This window comes from Microcaecilia unicolor, chromosome 2 (assembly GCF_901765095.1).
Source record: "Microcaecilia unicolor chromosome 2, aMicUni1.1, whole genome shotgun sequence".
NCBI lineage: Eukaryota > Metazoa > Chordata > Amphibia > Gymnophiona > Siphonopidae > Microcaecilia > Microcaecilia unicolor.
In genome coordinates, this window is record NC_044032.1 from 603,974,214 (window position 1) to 604,001,863 (window position 27,650).

At 41.7% G+C, this 27,650-nt stretch overlaps 1 protein-coding gene across 7 annotated transcripts in view; it reads right to left on the reverse strand.

Annotated features, from left to right (window-relative positions):
• The window catches only part of RAPGEF2 (Rap guanine nucleotide exchange factor 2), a 638,462-nt gene that overhangs the window by 91,588 nt on the left and 519,224 nt on the right, over positions 1 to 27,650 (reverse strand). For all 7 annotated transcript variants that reach the window (XM_030191594.1, XM_030191592.1, XM_030191595.1 and 4 more), the window contains 3 exons: positions 25,409 to 25,545; positions 2,859 to 3,017; positions 985 to 1,137 (listed from right to left, as the gene is read on the reverse strand). In XM_030191594.1, the coding sequence (XP_030047454.1) occupies positions 985 to 1,137; positions 2,859 to 3,017; positions 25,409 to 25,545 (449 nt within the window). The remainder of the gene's footprint in view (positions 1 to 984; positions 1,138 to 2,858; positions 3,018 to 25,408; positions 25,546 to 27,650) is intronic.

Below are 27,650 nucleotides of genomic sequence, written 5' to 3' on the forward strand. Positions count from 1 at the left end.
TCCAGGTTGTGGCTGGTATTGCTCCATGCTTAATGAACTATGCTCGCAACAGAACTGCATCGCCTTTGAATCGGCTCTCTTAAAAGCTCATGGGCTGGCAGATATTCCCATACTACTGGCTTGCAAATCTCAATCTTCAACAGAACATACTTGCTGCAATTTGTATATCCAGTAGTCCTTAGGGCGATGCCCAACAAGGTAATCCCCTATGACAGTCACTACCTAAACTAGACTCAATCTAATGTTTAAAAGGTGTTCATTGGAAAAGTTGAGTTGATTTATTAAACTAATTTTTATTAAGATTTTTTGATGATTAGAATGCATTTTTTTTTAACCATGAAAATGTGCTTTCCTAAAGAACGCTTAGTTAACATAGCAGATGACTGTAGACAAAGACCTGTAAGGTCCATCTAGTCTGCCCCATAAGATAAACTCATAGCATATGATATATGCGATACATAACATATGCATACTTGATATATTTTTTGTTACATTTGTACCCCGTGCTTTCCCACTCATGGCAGGCTGAATGCGGCTTACATATTGTATACAGGTACTTATTTATACCTGGGCAATGGAGGGTTAAGTGACTTGCCCAGAGTCACAAGGAGCTGCCTGTGCCTGAAGTGGGAATCGAACTCAGTTCCTCAGCTCCTCAGGACCAAAGTCCACCACCCTAACCACTAGGCCACTCCTCCCTTGCTGATCTGTCTGATCTCCCTTGATCTGTCCTTGCCATTTGCAAGGCACACTGTAGAAATCTGCTCGGCACTGGAATTGCTGTCGAAGATCCACTCCAGCCCTGTCTAGCCATAATCATAGCAGTCTGTCCAGCACTGGGCCTTATTTCCCAGTTATTGGAGTTGATGTCTAAGCACCAACAAATTTTGTTCCCACTCTTTTCCCATGATCTCCATTCGCGGTTTCTTTCTCCAGGCCAGTAGATAACCACGGCTACATGACATCTCTGCTCGATTTTTTTACCTTGATGACAATGTGGCCTTTTCTTGTTCCAGTGCGATCAAGCTCTCTGTGTTCTTTTACCATCACTATCTCTCCCTCCTCCTCCACCTTCTGCATGTTCTTCTCAACTTGGTTGAGGATGCGGCAGTAATCTTGCTGGGCAATACATACAAACTGGAAAATAATCATAGAACCATTATCTTGAAGATAAACAAACCGCAGATGGCCACTACAATCCTACTTCAGACATATTTGTCAGACCGCTGCCCTGTAATAATTCTACCTTTTATTTTGGTGCATATCCATTAGAATGCATTAGTTGAGGAGGCAAGTCTCCAGTATTTGTCAGGTATTTATAACCTTATATCATTTTAAGCTCTTTAAAAATTAACCAGCTAGAGAGAAGATATTCACTTTAGGAGCATTTCCATATTTTCCTCTTTGTCTAGTCAAATAGAGAGAGAATATGAAAATGGAAATGCATCTCTAGCTTTGTGTTTGTACCACAGGATAAATTCTCGTTTTTCAGTTTTCACTTTAGAGTCAGCTGCTAAATATGTTAAAGCAGTTCTCTGCTGAATTAATTTTGTAAACATAAAGCTGGCAGAAAATCAGGATGCTCTGGGACTTGCAGGTCATATTAGTTCAGTTTAATGAATAAGATCTAGGGATTCTATTCAGAAAGAAATATCTAGCAGGTTAAGCAGCCAAGGAGCTGAGGTGTTTCATTTCCACAAGTTCATCTAACAGTTTTATGTTTCACCTTTTTATTAAGTGACCAACCTTAACAAACAGCAACATAATACCACAGGGTGAATCCACAAATTATAAATTACAACACAATACAGCTTGTCACCAGGATTTTAAAATTTTACCCCTCCCCTCTCATCCTCCCCCCTCCACTTAGACCGTCCCCCACCCACCCTCCCCCCCTAACGCCTTCCCTTTCTCCCCTTCTACACCCTCCCTTATTTCCCCCCCTGGTCTTGGGTTCTGATAGACCAGGCGGGCTCCCCCCCCCCCCCTTGTCTGATACTCAGGGTTAAACACAGGAGTTCCAACCTGTCTCCTTTCCTGCGCCTACAGCAAGTCAAGAAGCAGGCTACGTCCGCGGGGGCTCAAACTATGAACATATGGAGTCGTTCATCTAACAGTTTTAAATACATTGATTATGTTGGAATAAGAAAGATTGGCAGTAAACTAAACCAGTATCTTTTTGTTCCCTTGAACAATTTTATACCATTTCAAAAAGTTAATTGAAGACAATCTACCTTTAAAGCAAAAAAAAAAAAAAAAATAAATATCAGTGTTTAAGATTTAGTTTCATCTTCCTACATGGAGTTTTTACGCTTTATACAATTTCTGGAAGTTAAAAATCTTCTACATTCTCAACTGGTGTCACTACTTTTTCTTTCATAAGTATATCCCTGAAGAACTTTTTCCCCAAATGAATTATATACTGAGGGCTCTTTATGCTATCAATTTTGGAATTAACTGTATGTATCTTTTTTTTGTTACATTTTGAGGTGGCCAATACATAACTTTTGGGCAGACATCTTGATACGCTTAGGATACAGCAGGCCAGGAGGTGTGCTAGTGGATGAAGCCCATAATTATGCAAACTGAGCTGATATTAAATGCTAGCGAGATAACTGAGTTTTGTAAAACCATTGCTCTAATTTCAGTGGATAACTTATTCATTCACCTTATCTTACTTAAATGCCTAGAGCCGCTGAATTTTAGGCATAAAGGTAAGCCATCTGCTTATCTTTCTGTGGCAGCTGAATATTGTCCCTCTATATTTTTGAAGTCTCATGTCTGTGGTGTTTCTATGAATTTGTGACCAGTTCTGTAAAACTATGTGACAAGTGGCAACATTTATTCATATATAATACCTGGCAATCATCTACTTTGGTCCTCATCACACCTTTCATGTACTCCTTCTCCATAGTAGGAGAGACACCAAAGCTATTTCCCATACATAGGATTTCTGTTCTTCCATCAGAATAGGTCACTTCCACTGAGCCATTCAAAATCACAGACCAGGAATCCAGCTACAAGAGAAACACAAGAGTCAATGAAGCAAAAAAAAATAAAACCCACAAAAGACAACCTACCAGCTTGCTTATTACGTTATACAATCTCTTTCTTTTTCTTCCCTTTCTAGAACGTGGAGACTAATGCAACCCAGACACACACCGCCCTGTCCATTGTCCACCTGTATATGCCCGTCCTTGCACATATGCACTACGGAAGTTAAGCAGGGCTTTTTTTGAGGAGGTACTTGGGGGTACTGAGTACTGGCACCTTTTTCATTGTCTGCTAAAATTGACCCATGGAACCCAAGTTTTAATGATAGACCTCAGGGTCTACACACCAATTCTCTCTCATCATAGATTCTGTGACTGGTTGCAGGGGGCCTGGCTATTATGGGGTGGGTCCCTCAGTAATCACACCACTCTTGAAGGGTGGCCTAGCATTTGAGTACCAGCATCTTTTTTGCTAGAAAAACACACTGTGTGTGTGTGTGTATATATATATATATATATATACACACACACATACATATATATATACCATACAATATAATACATCATAATATAACAGTCAATAATGGGATAAACTAGGTGCCAACATTTACACAAACATTATACCTGTAAAAATACTAGCATGTATGCTTGTATCTTTAGAATTATTACCTTTATAGATGCTTTCCTTAAAGAAAATTTTACCCAAAATGATTTACTATATATATATATATATATATATATATATATATATATATATATATATATATATATATATATATATATATATATGTATATGTATATACAGTGGGGGAAATAAGTATTTGATCCCTTGCTGATTTTGTAAGTTTGCCCACTGACAAAGACATGAGCAGCCCATAATTGAAGGGTAGGTTATTGGTAACAGTGAGAGATAGCACATCACAAATTAAATCCGGAAAATCACATTGTGGAAAGTATATGAATTTATTTGCATTCTGCAGAGGGAAATAAGTATTTGATCCCCCACCAACCAGTAAGAGATCTGGCCCCTACAGACCAGGTAGATGCTCCAAATCAACTCGTTACCTGCATGACAGACAGCTGTCGGCAATGGTCACCTGTATGAAAGACACCTGTCCACAGACTCAGTGAATCAGTCAGACTCTAACCTCTACAAAATGGCCAAGAGCAAGGAGCTGTCTAAGGATGTCAGGGACAAGATCATACACCTGCACAAGGCTGGAATGGGCTACAAAACCATCAGTAAGACGCTGGGCGAGAAGGAGACAACTGTTGGTGCCATAGTAAGAAAATGGAAGAAGTACAAAATGACTGTCAATCGACAAAGATCTGGGGCTCCACGCAAAATCTCACCTCGTGGGGTATCCTTGATCATGAGGAAGGTTAGAAATCAGCCTACAACTACAAGGGGGGAACTTGTCAATGATCTCAAGGCAGCTGGGACCACTGTCACCACGAAAACCATTGGTAACACATTACGACATAACGGATTGCAATCCTGCAGTGCCCGCAAGGTCCCCCTGCTCCGGAAGGCACATGTGACGGCCCGTCTGAAGTTTGCCAGTGAACACCTGGATGATGCCGAGAGTGATTGGGAGAAGGTGCTGTGGTCAGATGAGACAAAAATTGAGCTCTTTGGCATGAACTCAACTCGCCGTGTTTGGAGGAAGAGAAATGCTGCCTATGACCCAAAGAACACCGTCCCCACTGTCAAGCATGGAGGTGGAAATGTTATGTTTTGGGGGTGTTTCTCTGCTAAGGGCACAGGACTACTTCACCGCATCAATGGGAGAATGGATGGGGCCATGTACCGTACAATTCTGAGTGACAACCTCCTTCCCTCCGCCAGGGCCTTAAAAATGGGTCGTGGCTGGGTCTTCCAGCACGACAATGACCCAAAACATACAGCCAAGGCAACAAAGGAGTGGCTCAGGAAGAAGCACATTAGGGTCATGGAGTGGCCTAGCCAGTCACCAGACCTTAATCCCATTGAAAACTTATGGAGGGAGCTGAAGCTGCGAGTTGCCAAGCGACAGCCCAGAACTCTTAATGATTTAGAGATGATCTGCAAAGAGGAGTGGACCAAAATTCCTCCTGACATGTGTGCAAACCTCATCATCAACTACAGAAGACGTCTGACCGCTGTGCTTGCCAACAAGGGTTTTGCCACCAAGTATTAGGTCTTGTTTGCCAGAGGGATTAAATACTTATTTCCCTCTGCAGAATGCAAATAAATTCATATACTTTCCACAATGTGATTTTCCGGATTTAATTTGTGATGTGCTATCTCTCACTGTTACCAATAACCTACCCTTCAATTATGGGCTGCTCATGTCTTTGTCAGTGGGCAAACTTACAAAATCAGCAAGGGATCAAATACTTATTTCCACCACTGTATATATACACACACACACATACATACACACACTGTGGACCCTATATAACAACTGGTCTGGTGTTAGCCTCATCAGTACATTGTAAGCCACTTTGTGCCTGCAAAACTGTGGGGAAAAAGTGGGGTATAAATGTGCTAAATAAATAAATAAATAAATATAACACGGGATCGCTTACAATGCAGTCAAGGGATGGACCTCGTTATTTCTTTTTGCTATTACAGTGCAATTCGCTTAAGTGCAAGGGTCTGGGACCAAAGAAATATATGCAGTTAACCGGAGCATGCACTTAACCATTGTGACCCAAAGAAGCTTGACATCTGATAAACATATGTACAGTACTGTTTATTATACGTACAGTATACAGTCTCCGTTAACTGTCGTTAGGCTTACTTGAAGTTATCAGTCATAGTCCTCTGTACACTATTGTGTCTGTGAGTTCCATAGACTACATCTGCCAGACAGTAAAAACTGTCATAGCACTGACATCCAGTGGCCTCCAGATAGGCCCGCAGTGTTGAGACTCTCCAGCGCTCTTGCAAAAGTGACAGGAGGTTGTTGAATTTCATCAGCATGTGCCTCGCTGCTCATTTCATCATCTGTTTCATCATCAGTCGTTGCCTGCGTGTAGGCGCATATCTCAACACCAGTGCTGTCGTCAGCTGTTTGTAGATCGTAATCAACAGCTACATAGTGATGGAACTTCTCTTCAGTAACACCGACTGGGATGTCAATAGCCTGTTCATCTGACGTGTTTGCAACAGCTGCATCTGTTTCATCCCTCTCCACATCCTTAACAAAGCTTGCCCGCTTGTAGCAGTTCACAATGGTTGCCTGTGTAACATGATTCCAGGCTTCTTTCTGCATATGTAGGGAATCCAACAGTGATAGATTACGAGCTAGTTCAACAGCACGTTTATCCTTGCCAGTCTGGTCATCCATAACACTCATCAGACAACGTAGCACAAGAGCCAGATAATGTTGTTTGAAATTGACTATTATGCCCTGATCCATAGGTTGGATCAGAGAGGTAGTGTTTGGTGGCAGGAAGACCACCTTGACGTTAGACAACCTGACATCATCACTGTGTGCAGCATAATTATCACAAAGCAACAAAATCTGACACTTTTGTGCCCGCATTCTAGTATCTAACTTCTTTAGCCACTGCTTCCAAATTTCCCCAGTCATCCATGAATTTGCGTTAACCTCGTATGACACAGGAAGTCGCTTAACATTCTTGAAGCAACGGGGCTGTTTGCTCTTTCCAATGATGAGTGGTTCCAATTTCTCACTTCCACTCATATTGCAGCAAAGGAGGATCGTCATTCGGTCCTTCGATGTTTTACTTCCTGTAGTTTCGGCTTGTTTGAATGCAAGTGTTCCATCAGGAATTGCTCGCCAGTAGAGACCGTTTTCGTCAGCATTGAAAATGTTACAAGGTGCAAACTCGTTCAAGATGGTAGGAAGAACTGAAACAACCCAATTTTCAGCACCAAAGTCATTAGCGTCTTGTTTTTCACCATGCTGTTTCTAGAATTTTATGTTGTTCCTCTCCATCTTTCCAACCATCCAATAGTGGCTTTTAATTCAGCTAGTCCAAGACTTTCAGCTAGCTGATTAGCTTTCTCCATAAGCAGTGGACCACTGACAGGAAACTGTCTGTTCCTAACTTGAGAAAACCACCGAAGAAGAGCATCTTCTACATCCTCAGCTTTTCCCGCCCATTTACGTTTCCTGTGTGGATTTGTATTGTTTTGCCAGTCTTCCAGAAGCTGATCTTTCTGCTTCAAGATACATGAAATTTGACTGGGACTGAAACCGTATTCTTTAGCAACAGATGCTTGACTTTGTTTGTTTTCTATTCGTTCAGCCAGTGTTAAAGTCTTTCAGTTGCGCGATGACGATGACTCCAGTATACACTCTAACAACTTTCTTTTGCTTATTCTACCTGTGGCAGTTAACTAATGAGATTTCAAACTTATCGCCCCTTTGTCATATGTGCCAATCGGTTTCCATATTCCGTGTGCGCTTATGCGGAGTCTTTCCTGCAGAGGAGCGGTCTTAAACCATGCATATAAGCGAATCTTGCACTTATCAGTGGTGTGCTAAACCAACGTTTGTCCCCATAGAAACTGATGGTGCCAAAAACGGGACCGAAGTACTACATGAAGTTAAACAGAGCATGTGCTTATCTGACGTGCACTTAAATGGAGTGCACTGTACTTATTAGACCCCAAATAACACAAATTCACTTATAATGCGGTCAAATATCTTAAACCCTAACATCAGTTATATGTGATCTGCGGCGTGTGTGTATGTATATGTATATGTGTGTGTGTGTGTGTGTGTATATATATATATATATATAATAAAAAGCACATCCAACGTTCTGAAGCTGAGAAAGTGAAGCCTTGAAGCATTCGTGCTCCTGATGTATCCATCTCATGAAATGACGTCACGTACTTCCATGTTCGTAAAGACCAATCACTGGAAGGGAACGCTGCAGAGTTGCCAGGCAGCGGAACGTGACGTCGTCCCTCCCTTCCAGTTCCAGACCCCCTACCTCCAAATTTTAAAAGTCAACTTCACTTACGAAGTCGGGTTTACGGCGACCGACAGCAGCAGTGGTAACAGGAGTGCAGGCTCGACCCTTCTCTCTCTCTCTCAGCTCTGGTCCTGCCCTTGCGGAAACAGGAAATGAGGGCGGGACCAGAGCTAAGAGAGAGGAGGACCGAGCCTGCACACCTTTTCTCGCTGCTGCCGGCAGCCGTAAACCCGACTTCGTAAGTGAAGATGACTTTTAAAATTTGGAGGTAGGGGGCCTGGAACTGGAAGGGAGAGAGAACGACACCCTCATGCGTGTGATGTCGCATTCCGAGGGGGGGGAGGACCATGAAACTCAGAAGGAGGGAGGGACGATGACCCTGGAACTCAGAGAGAGGGAGGGAGGACGACCCTGGAACTCAGAGAGAAGGAGGAAGGGGGGGGGACGACCCTGGAACTCAGAGAGAGGGAGGGAGGGGGGGGGGATGACCCTGGAACTCAGAGAGAGGGAGGGAGGGGACGACGACCCTGGAACTCAGAGAGAGGGAGGGAGGGGACGACGACCCTGGAACTCAGAGCGAGGGGATGACCCTAGAACTCGGAGGGAGGAAGGGAAGGGGGGGGCCCATGGCGCACACACATTCTCACACACACACACACACTGTCTCTCACAGACACATTCGCACCCAGTCTCAAACACACACTCGCACATTCACTCTCTCTCTCTCACAAAGTCAGTCACACACACTCTCTCAAATATACACACTCTGAGGAAAACCTTGCTAGCGCCCGTTTCATTGGTTTCAGAAACAGGCCTTTTTTCCTAATACATATATAAAATATATACACATATAAACTCTTTCTTGTAAATCATTTTCAGTGAAATTTTGTTTAAGGAAAGCAGTCTATAAATGTAACAATTCTAAAGATTTAAAATAAAATGAAGAGAAAAATCTCTTTGTTAATGTTAATATAAAGGTAACCTCACTAGAGCAGACAAATTAAACCTGCCTGTATTTTTTACTGGCCCGAGGCAGAAAGACTGAAGATCTGGCTTCAAATTGTTAGTATGTTAGCAGCATTCATAAGCAGCTATTTACTAACTTGTGGTAAGATTTTGTAGTTATTTTGCAACAGTTGACAAAATTAACATGTGGTAATTTAAAAAACTTCTACATTAACTATTAGAGCATTCTCAACACTTTCCCATTCAGCTAATGCAGAGATCCTTTTGATGCATACTAAGTGCATTGCAAATAACATAATTAGATACACCTATTGAGGTAATGTTTCTGTGTTATCTCCCACGTTAAGCGTTATCAGCTTGGAAAACAGGAACCTAGGAGGGCAATTTTATAAAGTTATTTTTGGCCCCATGAAATTCATACTGGTGTGCATGTGCCATGATAGGATGCACCACACTTACAGGGCAGGTGTAAATGTTCACTCCTTCAATTTCTGCCACTTACCCTAGTATTTCATAAAGAAAAGTGACTGTTTGTCTTTATAAAATTGGCGCCTGAAAATAGACTTACAAAAGGTAATTCTTCCCATATGAATCTACCCTTTAGGGAGTAATTCTACAAGAAGCTATTTAGTTTTAGGCAGCAGGAATGATGGTATTTTAGTCACGTATTTAAGTAGTAACTTAAATTACCTCTACGGAATACCAACTAGTAGAAAAGTATGCATCATGTATTAATGGCTCATACTTTACTAGTAGACCTATGCATTGGCAGAGCCTGCAAATCTAGGCATGGTCATTCATGCTAGCTATAGAAACACAGAAAAATGTAGGTAGATAAAGACCATATGGCCTATCCAGTCTGCCCATCCATGCTATCTACTCTCCCTATCACTCCCTTAAAGATCCTATGCACTTGTCCCAAACTCTCTTGAATTCAGATACTGTTTTCATCTCCACCACATCCACCGGGAGGCCGTTCCACAAATTTACCACCCTTTCCTTAAGTATTTCCTCAGGTTACTTCAGAGAGTCTTTCTTTTCACCTTCACCCTAATGCCTCTTCCTTGTTCCAGAGCTTCCTTGCAATTGAAATAAACTTGCTGCTTAGGTATTTAAATGTCTCTTATCTTATCTCCCCTCTCCTGCCTTTCTTCCAAAGTATACATATTGACATATTTAAGTCTGGTGTGATAGTGCCTTAAATGTAAGCACATTCCCTGCAGTTTGCGCTAGTATTCCATAAAGAAAGATATGCACCTACTTTTCTTTATATTAGAGGTTGAAATAGGCACTTGCTCTTATCCTAAATATCCTGCTACAGAATTACCCTCCACAACTCTACAAGCCGAGAACTCTAGAATAAAAAGCTCAAATTACCAAGATCTACAACACAGCAAGAGAAACTACTGATTATAGACCGTCATCTTAAAGCTTCTGATTAAGTTTGCTGGAATAGGAGAATGCAATAAAACCTGTTACAGAATCATCTGGACAGTAAAGCTGGATATGTGAAATCACACCATGTGAACAACTGGAATGCAATCATATTTCATAGACAAGACTAATAGTCCAGAATTTATAGTACTTTCAAGTCTTTGAAGAATGCCATTTATTTCCTAGTCCATGAATGTCCATTGAAGTACTCCTCTGCTAAGATTTGGCCAACCTCTAAGCCAGGGGTCAACAAATCCCAGAGGCCAGGGCACCATGGTCCCTAGAAACTTTTCCCTGGAACCTGGGATTTCTAATAATTAGGGCTGCATCTCGATCAAGCTTTATAACTGCAACCAACTGCATGATTAAAATTTTTAATCATGCGGTTGGGGGGGGGGGGGGGCGGTCGGGCACATTTCCTCTTCCTCTCCCTTCCCCCACATTAGATATCATACCTTTGCTGGTGGGGATGCCAAAGCCAGTCGAAGAAATCTACTGCCAAAGTGTCCCCATTCCTCCTCGTGCTGCCTCTGCAGCAAGGAAGTCAGTGGGGTGCCTCCAGTCACCAATGCTCAGTTCATACACAAACTAAGCATGCTTTGGGAGTGCAAGCGTTGGTGACTGGAGGCACCCCACTGACATTTTCGCTCCTGAGGCAGTACTAGGAAGACGGGGGTGGCCTCAGGAAGTGGATTTCATCAGCTGGCAGGGCTTCAGCAATCCCACCAGCCATTGAACAGGTACTGTAGCTTGGGGGGGGGCCTTCACCCATTCTCTCTCTCCATGCCCCCCCTGTGCCTTCACCCATTCTCTCTCTCTGTGCTACCGTGCCTTCACCCATTCTCTCTTTCTCTCCCTCTGTGCCTTCACCTGTTCTCTCTCTCCCCGTGCTTTCACCCATTCTCTCTCTCTCCCTGTGCCCCACATGCCTTCACCCATTCTGTCTCTGCCTCCCCTCCTGCATTTTTCCTCAATTCCCCCTGCCCTCCCGCATTCTCCCTCGCTCGCCCACCCGCCATCTCTCCAATGCAGTGGCGTCCATCCCCTCCCATCTCAGTTTACCACATCAGTTATCTTGCAGTAAATCTTTGCCCTGCAGTGGCACGCAGCATACTGAAATGATGCCTCAGCTTGCACCAGGTCTTTCCTTCTGACCCGGCGCTCCTTTCTGAAAATAGGAAGTTGCATCAGAAGGGGGGAGAGACAGATCAGAAGGAAAGGCCCGGTTCATGCCAAGGAAGCATTTCAATATGCTGCCGGCCGTAGCAGGGTGAAGATTTACTGCAAGACAACTAACAAGGTAAACCGGGAGGGGAGGGGGAAGCAAGAGATGCCAGATTGGGTGGGAACAAGGGCGGGGGGGGGGGGGGGGGGGAGAGTGGTTAATAATTAACTGTGCTTAATTTTTTAAATCACGATTAATGATTGACATGTTAATTGCAGAATTAATCGTGATTAACGTGCAGCCCTACTACTAATACAATTTATTTATAACCTACATCATCATAAAATTCTAAGCGAGGAACAAATTGACATACATAATAAAATAACACATTACAAACAATGTACCACAAAACACATCATTAAGACAAGCAATCAGCAGTGTAGGCAAACAGTTGCTGCAACTGGTTCAGGATCTTCTCTCTCTCTGCACTGATAGTTTGAGCCATGAGGTGTATTAAGTCCTGCACTGGTCTTGGGAGATCAGTGCGAGAATTCCTACAAGCCTCAAACTTGCACAGAACACTGTGCCAGAGAGAGAAAGAAGCTCCTACAGACAGTGGTGGCAGCACGTCAAAATGAGGATAAAGGCAATAAGCTGGCCTAATGGAAAATCTGGGAGGGGTGAGTGACTTGCTAGGTGGGAGGGGGGAATGTAGCTGGCTACATGGTGGTGAAGAGTAGGGAACTAGGGGTGGCTGTGTTTCTGGGTGAGGGCTAGCTAGGAGAGATGTTGCTGGCTATACTGTGTGTGTGGGGGGGTGGGGCCGTAACAGGCTGGGGAGGTGGCTGACTAGCTTCCTGGGTGGAGATCGATTTACAGAAGTAGGGAGATGGTGGGTTAGACTAAAACTGATGTGGAAGAGAAAGATCTAGGAGTGAGACTGGATAAGACAGGATGAAGAGTAATGTATAACAAGATTGGTGACAATAGGTTGGGGGGAGAAGATAGCGAGAAACTGGGCGACGAGAGGGTGGGGAATAAAAGCAAGAGTGACTGAGTGGAGAGGACTGTTGCTCACTATGTATTTCTTTCAGTGGTCTGCTGAGGTGCATTAAGGGCATGATTTACTTTCTTTCCCCTTATATACAGAATGGGAAAACAACCTTAATCAGACCCCCAAACTCCTTCATCCCCCACTCTTCAACTTTGCTGTAGACAACGCAGGAGCAGGGGGTGGGGGAGTGAAAGGTCTCAGCTGCTAACCTTAAGTCCAAAGAAAATTTGTCAAGGTTTGCTCTAGATTTCCATCAATATAGGGCAGAAACATATATATTCATGTTGAAAAAAATCCTCGTTACAAAATATCCTAATTTATGAGCAACTGATGTGTGATATGCATCTGTCATAACAACTAATTCAATGCACAACATTATGTACCTTTTATGATAGTGTTGGTTTATAAAACTTACTTCCCTGAGATCATGCTACCATTGTTTATATTTGTTCTTTCGATGATTCGGTATGTTGTCAGCAAAATGAGGGCTGACAATGAACACAACCTCTAATCTATAATATGGACAAATGCTAAAACAGAACTTGCTTTCAAAATATGTCACATTTATGTCCCTTCAAGAATGAACTAAAACTGAAATAATGGTTTTTCTAATTACTATAACTTGTAATAAATATATTTGGATTATAATAATGATAGTAATTTGCTGTTATGCAGTGTTTTTCATCTAAACAGGATATTAACATGTTTACAATATAATATTCCAGAAATACACAGCCATCTCTGGAGTGCACTGCCTGGTGGCACACTGCTGACACTTGGACTGCATGCAAGCTTCAAATGGGCAATTGCTAGGGTGGGTGGGGAGACAGGAACAATAGTATAATTACTACTCCCAATTGCAGCTGTATAAATTGAAAAACTGTGATAGAAATTGACTTTGCCTGAGTCATACATGGTGTTCTTGTTGGCCCTAAAACTAAATGTATTCCCCAGATCTCTCCTAATTTGAATTTCAATGCTTCAACTTGATTTTACAAAACATCAACTTGCCTGCTTATTACCTAGTAACATAGTAAATGACGGCAGATACAACAAAGTGGCCAGATATGCATCCATGCAGTTTCAAGTGTGAAGTGCTGTGAAATTCATTTCAGTTTTGCCTCGATTCCATCATCTTTCTATATGTGAACCCTCTGTATTTATGCCATGCATTCTTCTTTTGGTCTTAGTTCTAGGTGCTCTTTTTTTTGATCCAGTAAGTGTACTTTTACTACAACCATGATTTTTAACAACATGTTCTTCCCTAGGTGCTGTGCTTCTGCTTAAAGCATCCTTCTACCAGTGTGACCCTGCTTGGGTTTTTAATCAGTACAGTAACACCTCTGGGTACTTAGGCTTAAAGAAACAGGAATAAAACATATCTGCCAAACAACTTGTAAAACTAGGTATAAACTGTGTGTGAATGTGTATATGTACATACAAATATTAGCAATAGCAGAAGAGAGGGATTCCAAAGTACACAGCACAAGGCAAAACAGCAGAAAAAAAAAGCACCAAAGGCCTCCCAGGTTGGGATACCAAAGCAGTTCTTTAATGAGGGACCCAACACAGGCTGTGTTTCGGCATAAATGCCTGCATCAGGGGTCATTTATTGAAATCCACTCTGTCAATAAACACTATCCAATATGCTGAAAGCTGATTAGTCAACAGTTCACCTCACTAGCACTACTTCTCAGACACCACAACAGCAAACTCCTTCGGGGTGCACCAAAAGATTTTCTGCATCAACCGATGTCCACGTTGCTGCTCTCCTCCTCCTCAAGATGTTTTCTTTACCGGCCAATCAACCAAACAAGAAAACGTGCACTCCCAATATGTGTAGATACACTGCTACGAGTGTAAGGTATATTTTGTGAGTGCTCAAGGAGCTGACATGCTGCCAAAAGGCAGTGCCCGATACAGGTAATAGCATTTTTTTTTCTTTGACAAATCTGACATACCCTCTGAAACTGGGATTTATCTTTATGTGGGGGTAGGCATCATTTAAGTCCAGAGACATAGCCAATCCTCCTGAAAGAGTATTAGGGTGCCCAGGGAAACCATCCTGCACTCTTCTCTTACTAAACATTTGTTCAGGGTCCTTATGTCTAGGATAGTCTCTTGTGCTACCCTCTTTCTCCTGGTGGAATGGGTTCAACAGCATTTGTATCTAAAAAGGAAGACAGCTCCTTGGTAAGTATTTCCTAATGCTGAGAGCTTGTCCATGATGCTCCTGATGGGCAATTTGGTGGCCTTTCCAGTAGATTCAGAAGGTGTCCCTGACAAAAGGATTTTCAGAACCCACTAATCAGAGGTTATAAGGGGCAGGAAGTTTGTGAAAAACTGTATTCTCTCTCTCTTACCGGTAGGCTGTCTGGCACACATACAGTGACACTTGCTACTTTCTTATGGAGGCAGTCAATACCTTGTCCCTGATATTTGGCTGCAGTGCTGGGTGGATCTTCTGGGCTCTCTATGTCTGGGTCAAGAGCAAGACCCCTATCTAGAATAGAAGTGCCGCAGGTCAAAGGATACCTGAGTCATTGAGAGTAACAGAATCTTCTTTACCCTCCTACTCTGCTGCCTCCTAGAAGAGGGGGTCAGGTTAGAAGTGTTACTGTGTGGCTTGATAAAGGTAGCAGCTTCCTGTACTTTATCTGCAATGAAATTATCTCCATGGCACAAGTCAGCAAGCTTTTCTTGCGCATCATATCTGAGATCTGAAACCCATAGCCAGGTGAGTCTTCGGTTGCCAAAACCTATTACTGAAGCTCTTGATGAAATACCTAAAATGGTCTCTGAAAGCTGATTGTTCTTTTTCTGCTTCATCGCCATATTGGACTTAAGTTGCCAGCAGGTTGTTCCCCCTCCTGAAGCAGCATAGCGAAACAAGGGGACCCTTTGTCAGGGTTGATTGTTTTGTGCAGTGAAGAAAAGTGAATGTCTGGATTCAAATGGATTTTGCAGCGATTCATTTTTTGCAGCTAGGTAACCCCAACAGTGCACTGTTTATGCTTCCACTCAATGTGTTTTTTTGGGAACAGTATATTAGGCACTTATAGAGAGTCTGATTTCAGAGTACTTTCTTCTGTTATTGGTTATATTTAACAGTAGTACAATCTACTATTTAGATTGTGATCCCACTACGGACAGACCCAGCACCTGTAAAATGAAACTGTAAATCACTTACGTCTAAGCTGTATATAAATACTGAAATGATTCCAGACTGTTTTTTTCCCCAGCAGTGATTCTTTTCTCCCATTTATTTTCCAGTACTGTTTTTATAGTCTAGCTGAAGCCAGTGATAGTAACCCCATTGAGGTTTCTGTAATAATGCCTAGATGCTTTCCCTGGGGTAGTTGAGGCTTCGATTTTTTTTTGCCTTGTACAACAGCAGCTCTGCACTAGACCTTTGAGCAAATAAACTGATCTTTAGAGTGATGGTTTACACTATTTTGCTTTCCAAAGTTAGTTGATACCTAAAATATCACAGGTTGCTCAGACCACGCATTTTGCCCACTACTTCTCTTTTTTCACTAGTAGAGCTGCTTGTCCTTTTCCCAAGAGACAATGTGTACACACAATCCTGCACACAATATTTCACAGGTGCATGCCTAAGAGCCGCTGATATGAAGTTATGTGTGAAGTGAGCACAGTGTTCTAAAAACATTTTCTCCCAAAAGATTTCAGAATCCTAGCTCATCTCCCTGGGTACACTGAGGAATGAGTCTTGGAAAAGCTGGCCCTTTTGAGAATGCATTTGACATCCATAGAATGGTGAGGAAACCACTGCATCTTGAAATCAGGAGCCTTCTGGACTCTATAGAGTCAATCCTTCTCTCATCAGTATATCCTTCAGGATTCTCTGAACGGTCACTGCATTCTTGGAGGGAGGAAGGGACATCAAGGAACTAAAGAGAATACTCTCAGCCATTTCAATGAATGAGAACTTCTCTAGTGGAGTTTTTCTTCTTATATAAGAGGTGACGGGCTGGATGGTAAGCCAGCTAAATCTTTTTCAGAGAAATCATTTGGCTAATAATCAAAGTCTCAGGAGTGCTCAGAGTAAGACCCTGAAAAATACTCTGGGTCTCTGCCTGTTTTGATCTACAGATATTGGACTCAGGCCTTGGACATCAAAGAATTGAGGCTCTACAATGCCTCCGTGAAGCTGTCTCACTCGACACCCTAGAGATAAACAGCAGTATGGCAGATATTGACCCTGAGGCCCTTCGATATTTCGGGTGTCAATGCCTCCCCTACAGGCAGCATGTGAAACTCAAGAATTGGACGGATCTCTCTCTGCAAAGCCATAGCTTTGTGCTGAGCAAAGAAGAGCTCCATCTACTTACTGAATCTCTCCATAAGTTGCTCCTCAAAGGGTGCCATCAGCAAAAGTACAGTGAAAGCAGTAGGAGTGGCTATGTCCTCTTCAGTCACCTGGTGAGTATCAGAAGACAGGTCTCGGACTTTGGTAGCTGTTGCACCCCCTCTAATATGGAAGAGGATGCATGGTCCTCATGTGAGGGGTACTTTGAGGACACTGGTGATCTTGGCGCCTCAGTACTATTGATGTTATGCTCTGGCGATGTTGATGCTGAAGTCAAGGATGAATCCTTCTTCTTCTTCGGCAACTTGGATGATGATCTGTCCTGATGGACTCTTAATGCTCAATGTTACGTGTGAATGGTGCAATCTCAATGCTGAAGCATCCCCAGTGTCCGATGTGGCTCCAGAACCCACGAAGACCAATGCGTCCAACACCAAGGTTGATGGATCGGACTTCTCTCAAACATGAAGACCTCTCTTGGACATTTATGAAAATTTATGATGAGAGGGATCAAGGTTGGGCTCCAGGTGCTATAGACACCAGTTAAGGGTAACTGTGATGGATAAAGTCCTATTGCATCTGGTGCAATTTTTAAAACTGCTGAGGGCTTTTTGATGCTGGAAAATCAAATGATTTGATTTTGAATAGAAGTACACTAACTGGGAGCCAGAGTTCCTTTTGAGGCTTACAATAAAGACATATAAACGCCTATGTGTCTTTATAAAATCCTAATTTAAACGGCAGAAATTATACCTACCTTGCAGGCATGGACATTTATGCCTGCTCTTGAGCAGGTATAAATGTCCACACCTAGATTACTCAAGTATATGTGTAAAAAATTTTATAATCTACATGCATATTTGCTAACTTCCCCTCATTCTCCGCCCAGAATTTGCCCCCTTACTGTCTACTGCGAAGTACATGCCAGCATGGTATCATATGTACTTTTATATCACATGCTATTTTATGAGCCAACATGTCCGCAAAAATGACTTTATAAAATCCTCTTTGGGGGGCAATTCTATAATCGGGCACCTACAATTAGTTGCAGGTAAATTTTTGAATGCATATAACAACATCAAAAATTTTAAATCATAATCTATAAATATTGCACACACATCATCATAAAAAATAATAAAGAATATAGGGGTAAAAGTGTTATAAAAACCAACTAAAAATATCAAAATACATTATAAAAGTACATTATATACTCTCAGTAAAGCAGAAGCTGTGTTGTAGTCAAATTATAAACTGTGCAGTGTGGAATAATTGTCTATAGGGACCTAGATGATCAATGAAAAAAGAATAGTACTTATCTGAAGCAAAAGTTTCACCCGTTCAAATATCAATAATTGGTCCAAAAAGGTTCCAAATCACTGATATGTGCCATCCTAAATATAACCTATCACAGTTGCATTGCCCTTCAGCGTCTCTGTCTTCAAATCTAGGCTAAGATCCCTTTTGTTTGTCTCTTCATTTACTCTTTCCTCCAGTGCCTCAGGACAAGGTCTTCACCAGACCTCTACCTTTCAGAGTTCCTTCGACAGCACAAAGTTTCTCCTTTTGTTTGTTGAAATCTAATGTCACAGACCCTTATTTTGTTGGAAACCTGTCTTCATGTTCTTCTAGAATCACTAAGATTCTTCCTTTTCTTGACTTTTCAAAATTTTCTACTCCCCGTGCTGATGTATGGTGGGTACTGTGGCACCAAAACATTGTACCCTACCTTACCTCCCAACTGGCAAGGGCAACGTGACCTTGTACAACTTATAATCCCCTATCACTATTGCTACTCATCATACTAACACCACTTCTCATTCTAGGTCTCATAGGGAAGTTAAGGGTTCGTTTCATGATAGGATTTATCTTGATTCCATTGGTGTGCTAAGGGGGGTGCCAGATGAATTCAAGGCCCACAATCAGATTGCTACTGGTTTTGAATCCATACTTTGGTGGGTAACCATTAACAAAAATGTTGATTGGATAAACTACATATACTACAATCAACAGTGCTTCATTAATTACACTAGAGATGCTGTTCGAGGCATTGCTGAAGAATTGGATGCTACCAGCCGCATGGCATGGGAGAACCGGATGGGTCTCGATATCATGTTGGCTGAAAAAGGGGGCGTGTGTACTATGTTAGGTGGCCATTGCTACACCTACATTCCCAACAACACTGCCCCTGATGGCACTATTACAAAAGCTTGACAGGGACTTACTACTTTAGCAGAAGAACTTGCTGAAAATTCTGATGTTGATATATCTTGGACTGGATGGATGGATAATGTTTTTGGAAAATGGAAAAATTTTATAATTTCTGGTATTACTACTCTGATCATTGTGGTAGCTATGCTTGTGCTTGTAGGGTGTTGCATCATACCATGCGTTAGAGGATTAGTACAACGCTTGATTGAAACTGCTTTGACTAAGAGAGATCCTGTAGGGTATGCCATTAAAGCCTACTGATGATGCCAATACCATTTATACCCAGCTGCGCCCCATTTCTGCTGATGTCAACACCCCTGCTGTTGATATAGAATCTCCTGTGTAATTTACCTTCATTTCTTAGAGGCATTGTCATATTTCAGTCAAATGAACTCACCATCTTTTTGTGGTACTATTTTGTTTCTTGCACCTCTCCATTCCTATGCGGGACAATTTTTGTACATTCTCCTCCGAATCTATCCACCTCTCTAGTACTCATGAAGATCGCTTGGCCATGACGGGTAAGTAGGGCTAACTGTCCCAACCTAAGACAGCCTTCGGTCAGGGTACACTTTTCCATAATTCTGAGGTGTGCACACAAGGCCCAGATGCATGACCTGGCCTGATGCTAATCAGATATTCTTGAAGCCCTTTCTATAAAGGCCTTCAAAGGGGGGAGATGTCTATTATGGGGTATTTTGCAGGCCTGAAATCATACTTTGGTTCAGGCTCTGAAATGACAGTAAAACTGACAGGCCCATTTCTAAGTGACTTTCAGTTGAACCAAGGTCTGATTCAACATCTCATGATCTGTTGAGACACAATGTCACAAGCCATATGAAGGAGGGTGCAGGTGCAAAGTGGTAGACCACAGGGTTTAGAAATATGACAGCAACTGTCAACAGATGTTCGGGAGAAAGAGGGAACAAAGTAGTTCCTCTGGAAGTGAAGGCCTCTTTATTATAATATAACCAATCATCTGCAACTAAGTAATTACCATGAACCTATCATATGTAACCAATTAATTAACATGTAGTCAATTACCTGTAACCACAATATTACTATATGCAATTGAAATTACCTGTATAGAAGTGATTGTACTAGGAAGTTAGAGCCAGAGTAGCAGATTCAGCCAGTACTTCTGTATAAGCTTATCTGTACTCTCGTGAGAAATCACAGTTTGTAATCTGCAATTGGTGAGTTAATAAACGATCATATTTCTCACTCTAAACGTAGCCTTGGTTTATTTATTCCACCTATTAGGAGGTGGCTGGTCCATACACTTCAGTACGGAATAGATAAACCTAAAATTCAATCCCTTTTAGCTACGTTGGCCTTATTTTATCATCTTCTCCATAATATTCCCTTATCTCTTGTTTGTCCTGTTTGTCTGTCCTAATTAGATTGCAAGCTCTGTTGAGCAGGGACTCTCTCTTCATGTCCAGTGTACAGCACTTCGAACATCTAGTAGGGCTATAGAAATGATAAGCAGTAGTAGTCTGAATCAAATATTCCAGGAATACAGTCTACACCGTCCAGTCCAGCATCTGTCACTCCTAAAAATCTCAAAGCTCCACCATTGTTCAAAAATCAACTTGATATGCCTTTCGAGTTTCCTTGACTCTGGCCAAGTTTCACTTTAAGCTTTTTCAAAAGGATACGTTGTGAAAACATATTCATACAATCTCATTACACCCTTAACACCATCACTCCCCTTACACTCTAAGACAACATAAATTAAACCAATCATGATAACAGAATTTAACATCTTCAAAAAACAAGTTTCTCAAACTGCTTTCTTTGCAACTGTTCAACCCGCACAGGAACCCAGTCCATAATGCATTTCACCACGCACTGCGTGCACACGCAATGCAACCTGTGGTATTTATTGCCAGCCAAGTTGTAGGAATTGGGTACACGTGAAATCAATTAGTCCCATTCAATTTCCTTGTTCAATCACCCCGGTTGAGTGGTACTCCATAAATATATAAACCTCTGTTCCTTATAAATCAATCTATTGGGATTCAATTTACCACGAGTCTCCACTTGTAACAAAACTAAGAAATTTAAATCACTAATTGAAAGATTGAAATTCTTCCAATGGGCTGTCAAAGGAGCCTCCCGCTTACCAGTTTTAATATTGCTAGCGTGCTCCCCTATACGTGTTTTAACCTTTCGGTGGCCTGACCAATGTAATAAAGCCCACATGGGCAAATTATACAATAAACTACCCCAGAAGAATGACAATCAGTTCTGAATTTCAACTGAAAAAACCTAGATGAATAAGGAATCTTCACTCTAGTGGTTTCAATAGCATACTGACAGTAGATACATTTACCACATTTAAAATGTCCCATTTCACCTGACATCTAAAATCTAAGATTAGATAGAAGTTCACCCAGATTTTCCCTCCTACACTATGCAAACTTGGGTCGCTCCTTTAAGGACCCTCAAACACATGCCAATATTTCATAATGGCAAAATCAATCTTATGAGCTACCGGGAAAAATGGCAACACACACACAACCAACGCATCACTGTGTTCAGAAGGAGCAGATTGTAACAAACACTGTCTGTCTGTATATAACGCTCGTTTATATGCTTTTTTTGAGGACAGATTTAGGATATCCTTGTTGACAAAATCTTTGAACCATTACATTGGCATGAAATCTAAATTGATCTACAGTAGAACATAAGTGTTTCAACTGGAGGAATTGACCTATTGGAATATTATCTTGCAGATGCCTGGGATGATAACTTGGGATTGATCATCTAGGTTCCTAAAGACGATTATTCCACACTGCACAGTTTATAATTTGACTACTACACAGCTTCTGCTTTACTGTGTTTGGAGAGTATATTATGTACCTTTAAAATAAATGTATTTTGTATATCTTTAGTTGGCCTCAAACACTTTCACCCCATATTCTTTATTTTTTTAATGATGTGTGTGTAATACATTTATAGATTATGATTTAGATTTTGTTGATATTATATACATAAAAAATGTACATGTGACATATTAGGGTACAGTATTTGAGTACAGGTAGTGTGTTTTGTTTTTTTAATTTTCCTTATTATATATAGCCTACATTTAGGTGCCTAAAAGGTAGGCGGAAGGCGCCTAGTCTATAAAGTAGACACTTTATAAAATACTGCCATACATGCTCTTACTGAGGCACAAGCACTTATGCCAGCTATAGAGCTGGTGTTAATTAGGAGCATCTAAGGATGGCAAATATCCATGCAACTTACAGTATTAAGTTATACACATAATTGGGAGCCCTGCCCATGCTCCACCCCTGTATGCTCCCTCATTCCAAATACATGCTATGCAAGTTAAGCAGGTATTTGGAGGCTAGCGCTTAGGTGTTGTATGTGTGCAAATATTAGCGCCTAGTTTGTAGAATTGCCCAGTTTATGTCTATTTAGATTCCTCTTTGTCTTTCAATGTTCAGATTGCACCAATTACATATTAATTTTTCCCTTTATTCTCCAGCTTTGAATTCATACTCTTGTCTTGTTATTTCAACGCTGTCTAGGGCTGCAGAAAACAAAGGCTAAAGGGGATGGATGTATGGTAGACCAAGACCTGTTTACAGAGGACTGTGTTCGTGAGGAGCTTGCCAAACTAAAAGTAGACAAAGTGATGGGGCCTGATGGGATACACCCGAGGGTGCTTAAGAAACTCGGAGAAGTTCTGTTGGTTCCGCTGATGGACCTCTTCAATGCTTCCTTAGAAACTAGAGTGGTCCCGGTGGACTGAAGAAGGGCGGATGTGGTTCCTTTGCACAAGAGTGGAAGTAAGGAAGAGGTTGGGAATTACAGACCTGTCATTCTGACCTTGGTGGTGAGTAAGCTAATGGAAACGCTTCTAAAAAGGAGGATTGTGACATTTCTTCAACTACATGGAATGTGAGACCCAAGGCAGCATGGCTTCACTAGTGGCAGGTCGTGTCAGACGGATTTGACTGTCATCTTTGACTGGGTGACCAAACAGTTGGATGTGGGAGGGGAGCTTGATGTGGTATACTTGGATTTCAGCAAAACCTTTGACACGGTTCCGCACAGGCGACTGATAAAATGAATTAAGTTCCCTAGGTACAGGACCTAGAGTAACTGATTGGGTAAAAAATTGGTTGAATGGTAGGAGACAGAGGGTGGTGGTAAATGGAGCTTGCTCTGAAGAAAAGGAGGTCGTCAGTGGAGTACAGCAGGGATAGGTCCTAGGGCCGGTTCCTTTTAACGTCTTTGTGAGCGATATTGCGGAAGGGCTGTCTGGTAAGGTTTCTCTCTTTGCGGATGATACTAAACTCTGCAACAGGGTGGACACCCTGGAGGGTGTGAATGACATGAGGAAGGACCTAGCGAAGCTAGAGGAATGGACCGATATTTGGCAACTAAAGTTTAATCCCAAAAAATGCAGGGTCATGAACTTGGGTCGCAAAAAATCCGAGGGAACAGTACAGTCAGTATAGGGGGTGTAGTGCTTCAGTGTGCGAAGGAAGAGTGGGACTTGGGGGTGATTGTGTCTGACGACCTTAAAGCTTTCAAACAGGCAGAAAAAGTGGCGGCCAAAGCCAGACTGATGCTTGGGTGCATAAAGAGAAGCATAACCAGCAGGAGAAAAGGAGGTGATAGTGCCGTTGTATAAATCTCTGGTGAGGCCTCATTTGGAGTACTGCGTGCAGTTCTGGAGACCGCACCTACGGAAAGATATAAACAGGATGGAGTCGGTTCAGAGGGCGGCTACGAAATTAGTAATTATAATGCAAAAATTATAGGGACAGGCTTATACGCTGGAAGAGAGGAGGGAGAGAGGAGACATGATAGAAACGTTTAAATATCTCAAGGGCATTTATGTACAGGAAGAGAGCCTTTTTCAAATGGAGAGCTCTGGAATGAGGGGGCATATGACAAAGTTAAGAGGGAATAGGTTTAGGAGTAACCTAAGGAAGTATTATTTCACAGAAAGGGTGGTGGAGGTGTGGAATGGCCTCCCGGTGGAGGTGGTGGAGTCGAAGACTGTTTCAGAATTTAAAAAGGCATGGGATAAGCATGTGGGATCGCTTAGGAACAGGAAGAATTAGGGGTTACAGAAGATGAGCAGACTGGATGGGTCATATGGCCTTTACCTGCCGTCATGTTTCTATGTTGTATCTACAACTTGAAGAAACTTGTTAATTCAAAACACTACTAAGAAGTTACCTTCATCGAGTGTATAGGTCAGATCAGGTTGCTCCAATTCTTACTACTTACCATTGGCTTCCTGTTCCTTTATGAAATTTCAAGTTCTTTTAGTTCATACTGCACTTCATACTAATACTCCAATTTATCTTCCAAATTTATTGATACCATGCATTCCAGGTCATACACTTTGATCTTCACAAACAACTTATTAGCACTGGTAGTTCCTTTCTAAGATATAATTTGAGACCATGCACCATTCAGCTTCTGCTTATTTGGCCCAGTGTGGTGGATACCCTCTGATTTAAGTTCTGAATTGTCACTCTCAAGATTTAAAAATAAAGACTTGGTTTTAAGTCAAGTTTATGAGGGTTAATGCATAACTAGGATCAGATCTTGATGGACTGGATCACCAGTTTGTATTTTATGTCTATAGTTTTAGATCTTTCTTAATTTTTCTTCCCATCTCCTTTGTTTAACCTTCAATTTGTATTTGATTTTTACTGTATTGCCACTTTGTTGTTTAATTTGAAAGATACCTGGTCAAGCCTTTCAACTAAATATAAACATAGTGCCAGTTGCACAGTGAAGCATAGCCAGACCTTGATTTTTTTTTTGGAGGGGGCCCGGGGGGGGGGGGGGGGGGGGGCTGGAGCTGAGCCCAAAGTCTGCCCACCGCTCTCTGTCCCATCCCACGTACCTGGGCTACTGAGAGTCCCAAAGCCCCACCAGCAGAAGCCTTCCTGTGGCGATACTCAAGCCACACCTGCCTGCCCTGCTTTCCCACACCAGCGCACATGCTTGGTTTTAGTGCAATTGACATTTTTATTTTTGTTACATTTGTACCCCGCGCTTTCCCACTCATGGCAGGCTCAATGCGGCGGGCAATGGAGGGTTAAGTGACTTGCCCAGAGTCACAAGGAGCTGCCTATGCTGGGAATCGAACTCAGTTCCTCAGGTCCCCAGGACCAAAGTCCACCACCCTAGCCACTAGGCCACTCCTCCACAATGCACTATATAAACTTCCTTCAAGGAAAACATTGCTCTTGGTTGAAGTGTGATACAAGCTAAAACTGGAGTACAGTGGACATGGCTACCAACCTGTACATATTCTTATGCAACATTTTACTGACCTCTTCTCCATCATTCAGCACAATAGTTCCTGCCCTCTCCACCACCGCAAATACCATTACTGCACAGAGTTCTCTCCTTACAGACATCGTCATGTTGGCAAAAGCTGGCAGCTGATGCATGAATTCCAGCAGTTGTTCTGCAGACAAATGATCAAGTTACACATTAAAACAAGGAAGTTCAGAACAGGAGATTGTCCCCCAGAGTTCTCTCAGCATTAATGCTTGTTGTAAATATATCAGATAATTAGGCTTCTGATCAAAATGAAATTTTTAAGCTCACAGACTGTCAAGTTATATCCTATATATATATTTTTTTTTTGGGGGGGGGGGGGGGGAATATGAAAAATATCTTAAATCATCAGATCAAAATTCTCTAATATCGTCACTGGCTCAATTTTCTTTAAATCAAATATAATGTGTCATTGTCAAAAACACTAGCATTCTTCAAATTTTCATTCAACATATGCAACTTGCTATTGAATTCTAAGACAATACCTTAGCTTAAAGTGTCAGCTCTGGGGGTTCATGAAGTCCAACATTATCATGAAGTCCAATATTAATCATGTTTTGCATGTTGGCTGTATCAAGGATCAACCCCCTAATTTTTCACCAAAACCTTCATTGCCAACCACAGACACTATGGTTGGCAATGAAAGTTTTATATTTTAAATTATTTTTATATATGTTTATTTGTACCTTGCTGAGAATGACAGATTGAGTGGACTTTAAATATTTTGAATAAGAACATAAGAATAGCCGTACTGGGTCAGACCAATGGTCCATTTAGCCCAGTATCCTGTTTCCAACAGTGGCCAAGGCAGGTCAGAAAGTACCCGGCACATACCCAAGCAGTAGCTTCCCCATGTCTGTCTCAATAGCGGACTATGGACTTTTCCTCCAGGAATTTGTCCAAACCTTTTTTTAAACATAGATACGCTAACTGCAGTCACTACATCCTCCAGCAAAGAGTTCCTGAGCTTAACTATTCATTGACTGAAAAAATACTTCCTCCTATTTGTTTTAAAAGTATTTCTATGTAACTTCCTTGAGTGTCCCCCTAGTCTTTGTACTTTTAGAATGAGTAAAAAAAATTGATTCACTTCTACTCATTCCACACCACTCAAGGTTTTGTAGGCCTCAATCATCTCTCCCCTCATCCGTCTCTTTCCCAAGCTGAAGAACTATAACCTCTTTAGCCTTTCCTCAACCTTGCCAAACAACCCCCAGAAAAATCTGTCATGTCAATAGCTGATAAATTCCTTACATATTTTATCAGAGGACAATGAACAAAACTTGGTACCACAGATATCTGAATACCTAAAATGATCAGCTCATGGCTCCACTTAAAAAAAAACCCCTCATTAACATCTTAATTTTAGTAGCAAACTAATCCAAACAGTGCCCCTCAAATGGGTGTTGGCGAACCTATGAGTCGTTTGTGTAACTAATTCGGTGGTGAGGGTAAATGTTGGCCAGATACGGTCAGCTGGGTATCCACATGTTGAGGTTCATAAGCCTGTCCCTATAATTTTTGCATTCAAGACTACTTACTAATTTCGTTGCCGCCCTCTGGACGGAAAGTGTTTATTCAAAAGTGAACGTTCTAAAGTTCAAAATAAAACAATATTCACATGATGGGGGAATACCTCAAGGAGTTGTTAGCTGGATGGGAACAGCTAATGGAAGCAGAAAAGCAGTGGACAAAAACTAAAAGGAGCTATTTAAGAGCAAGAAACCTTTTTGTTAGGAAAGTAAATAAATGTAAGAGGAAAAGGAGGCCACTTTTGTTCTGAAAAGTAGTACATAAGAACATAAGCATTTCCATACTGGGGCAGACCAAAAGTCCTCCAAATCCAGTATCCTGTTTCCTATAGTGGCCAGTCCACATCAAAAGTATATGGCAAGATCCCAAGAGTAAAACAGATTTTATGCTGCTTGTCCTAGAAATAAACAGTGGATTTTCCCAAGTCCATTTGCAAAGATAAGGGAAAACATGCTAGTCTTCATAAATAAGAGATTACAGAAACAGGAAGACATGCTGCGGTATCTGGAAAGGCTAAGAGAAGCTGGTCAAGTAATCAAGAAAGCAAAAATGCAAATGGAAGAAAGGATAACCAATATGGTAAAACTGGGGGACAAAACTTTATGTAAGTGATAGGCGGAAGTGCTAAAGTGGCTTATGGGGCTCAAGGGTGAAGGGGAGGAAAATGCAGACGTTAATAAGGATAAAATGGAACAGCTT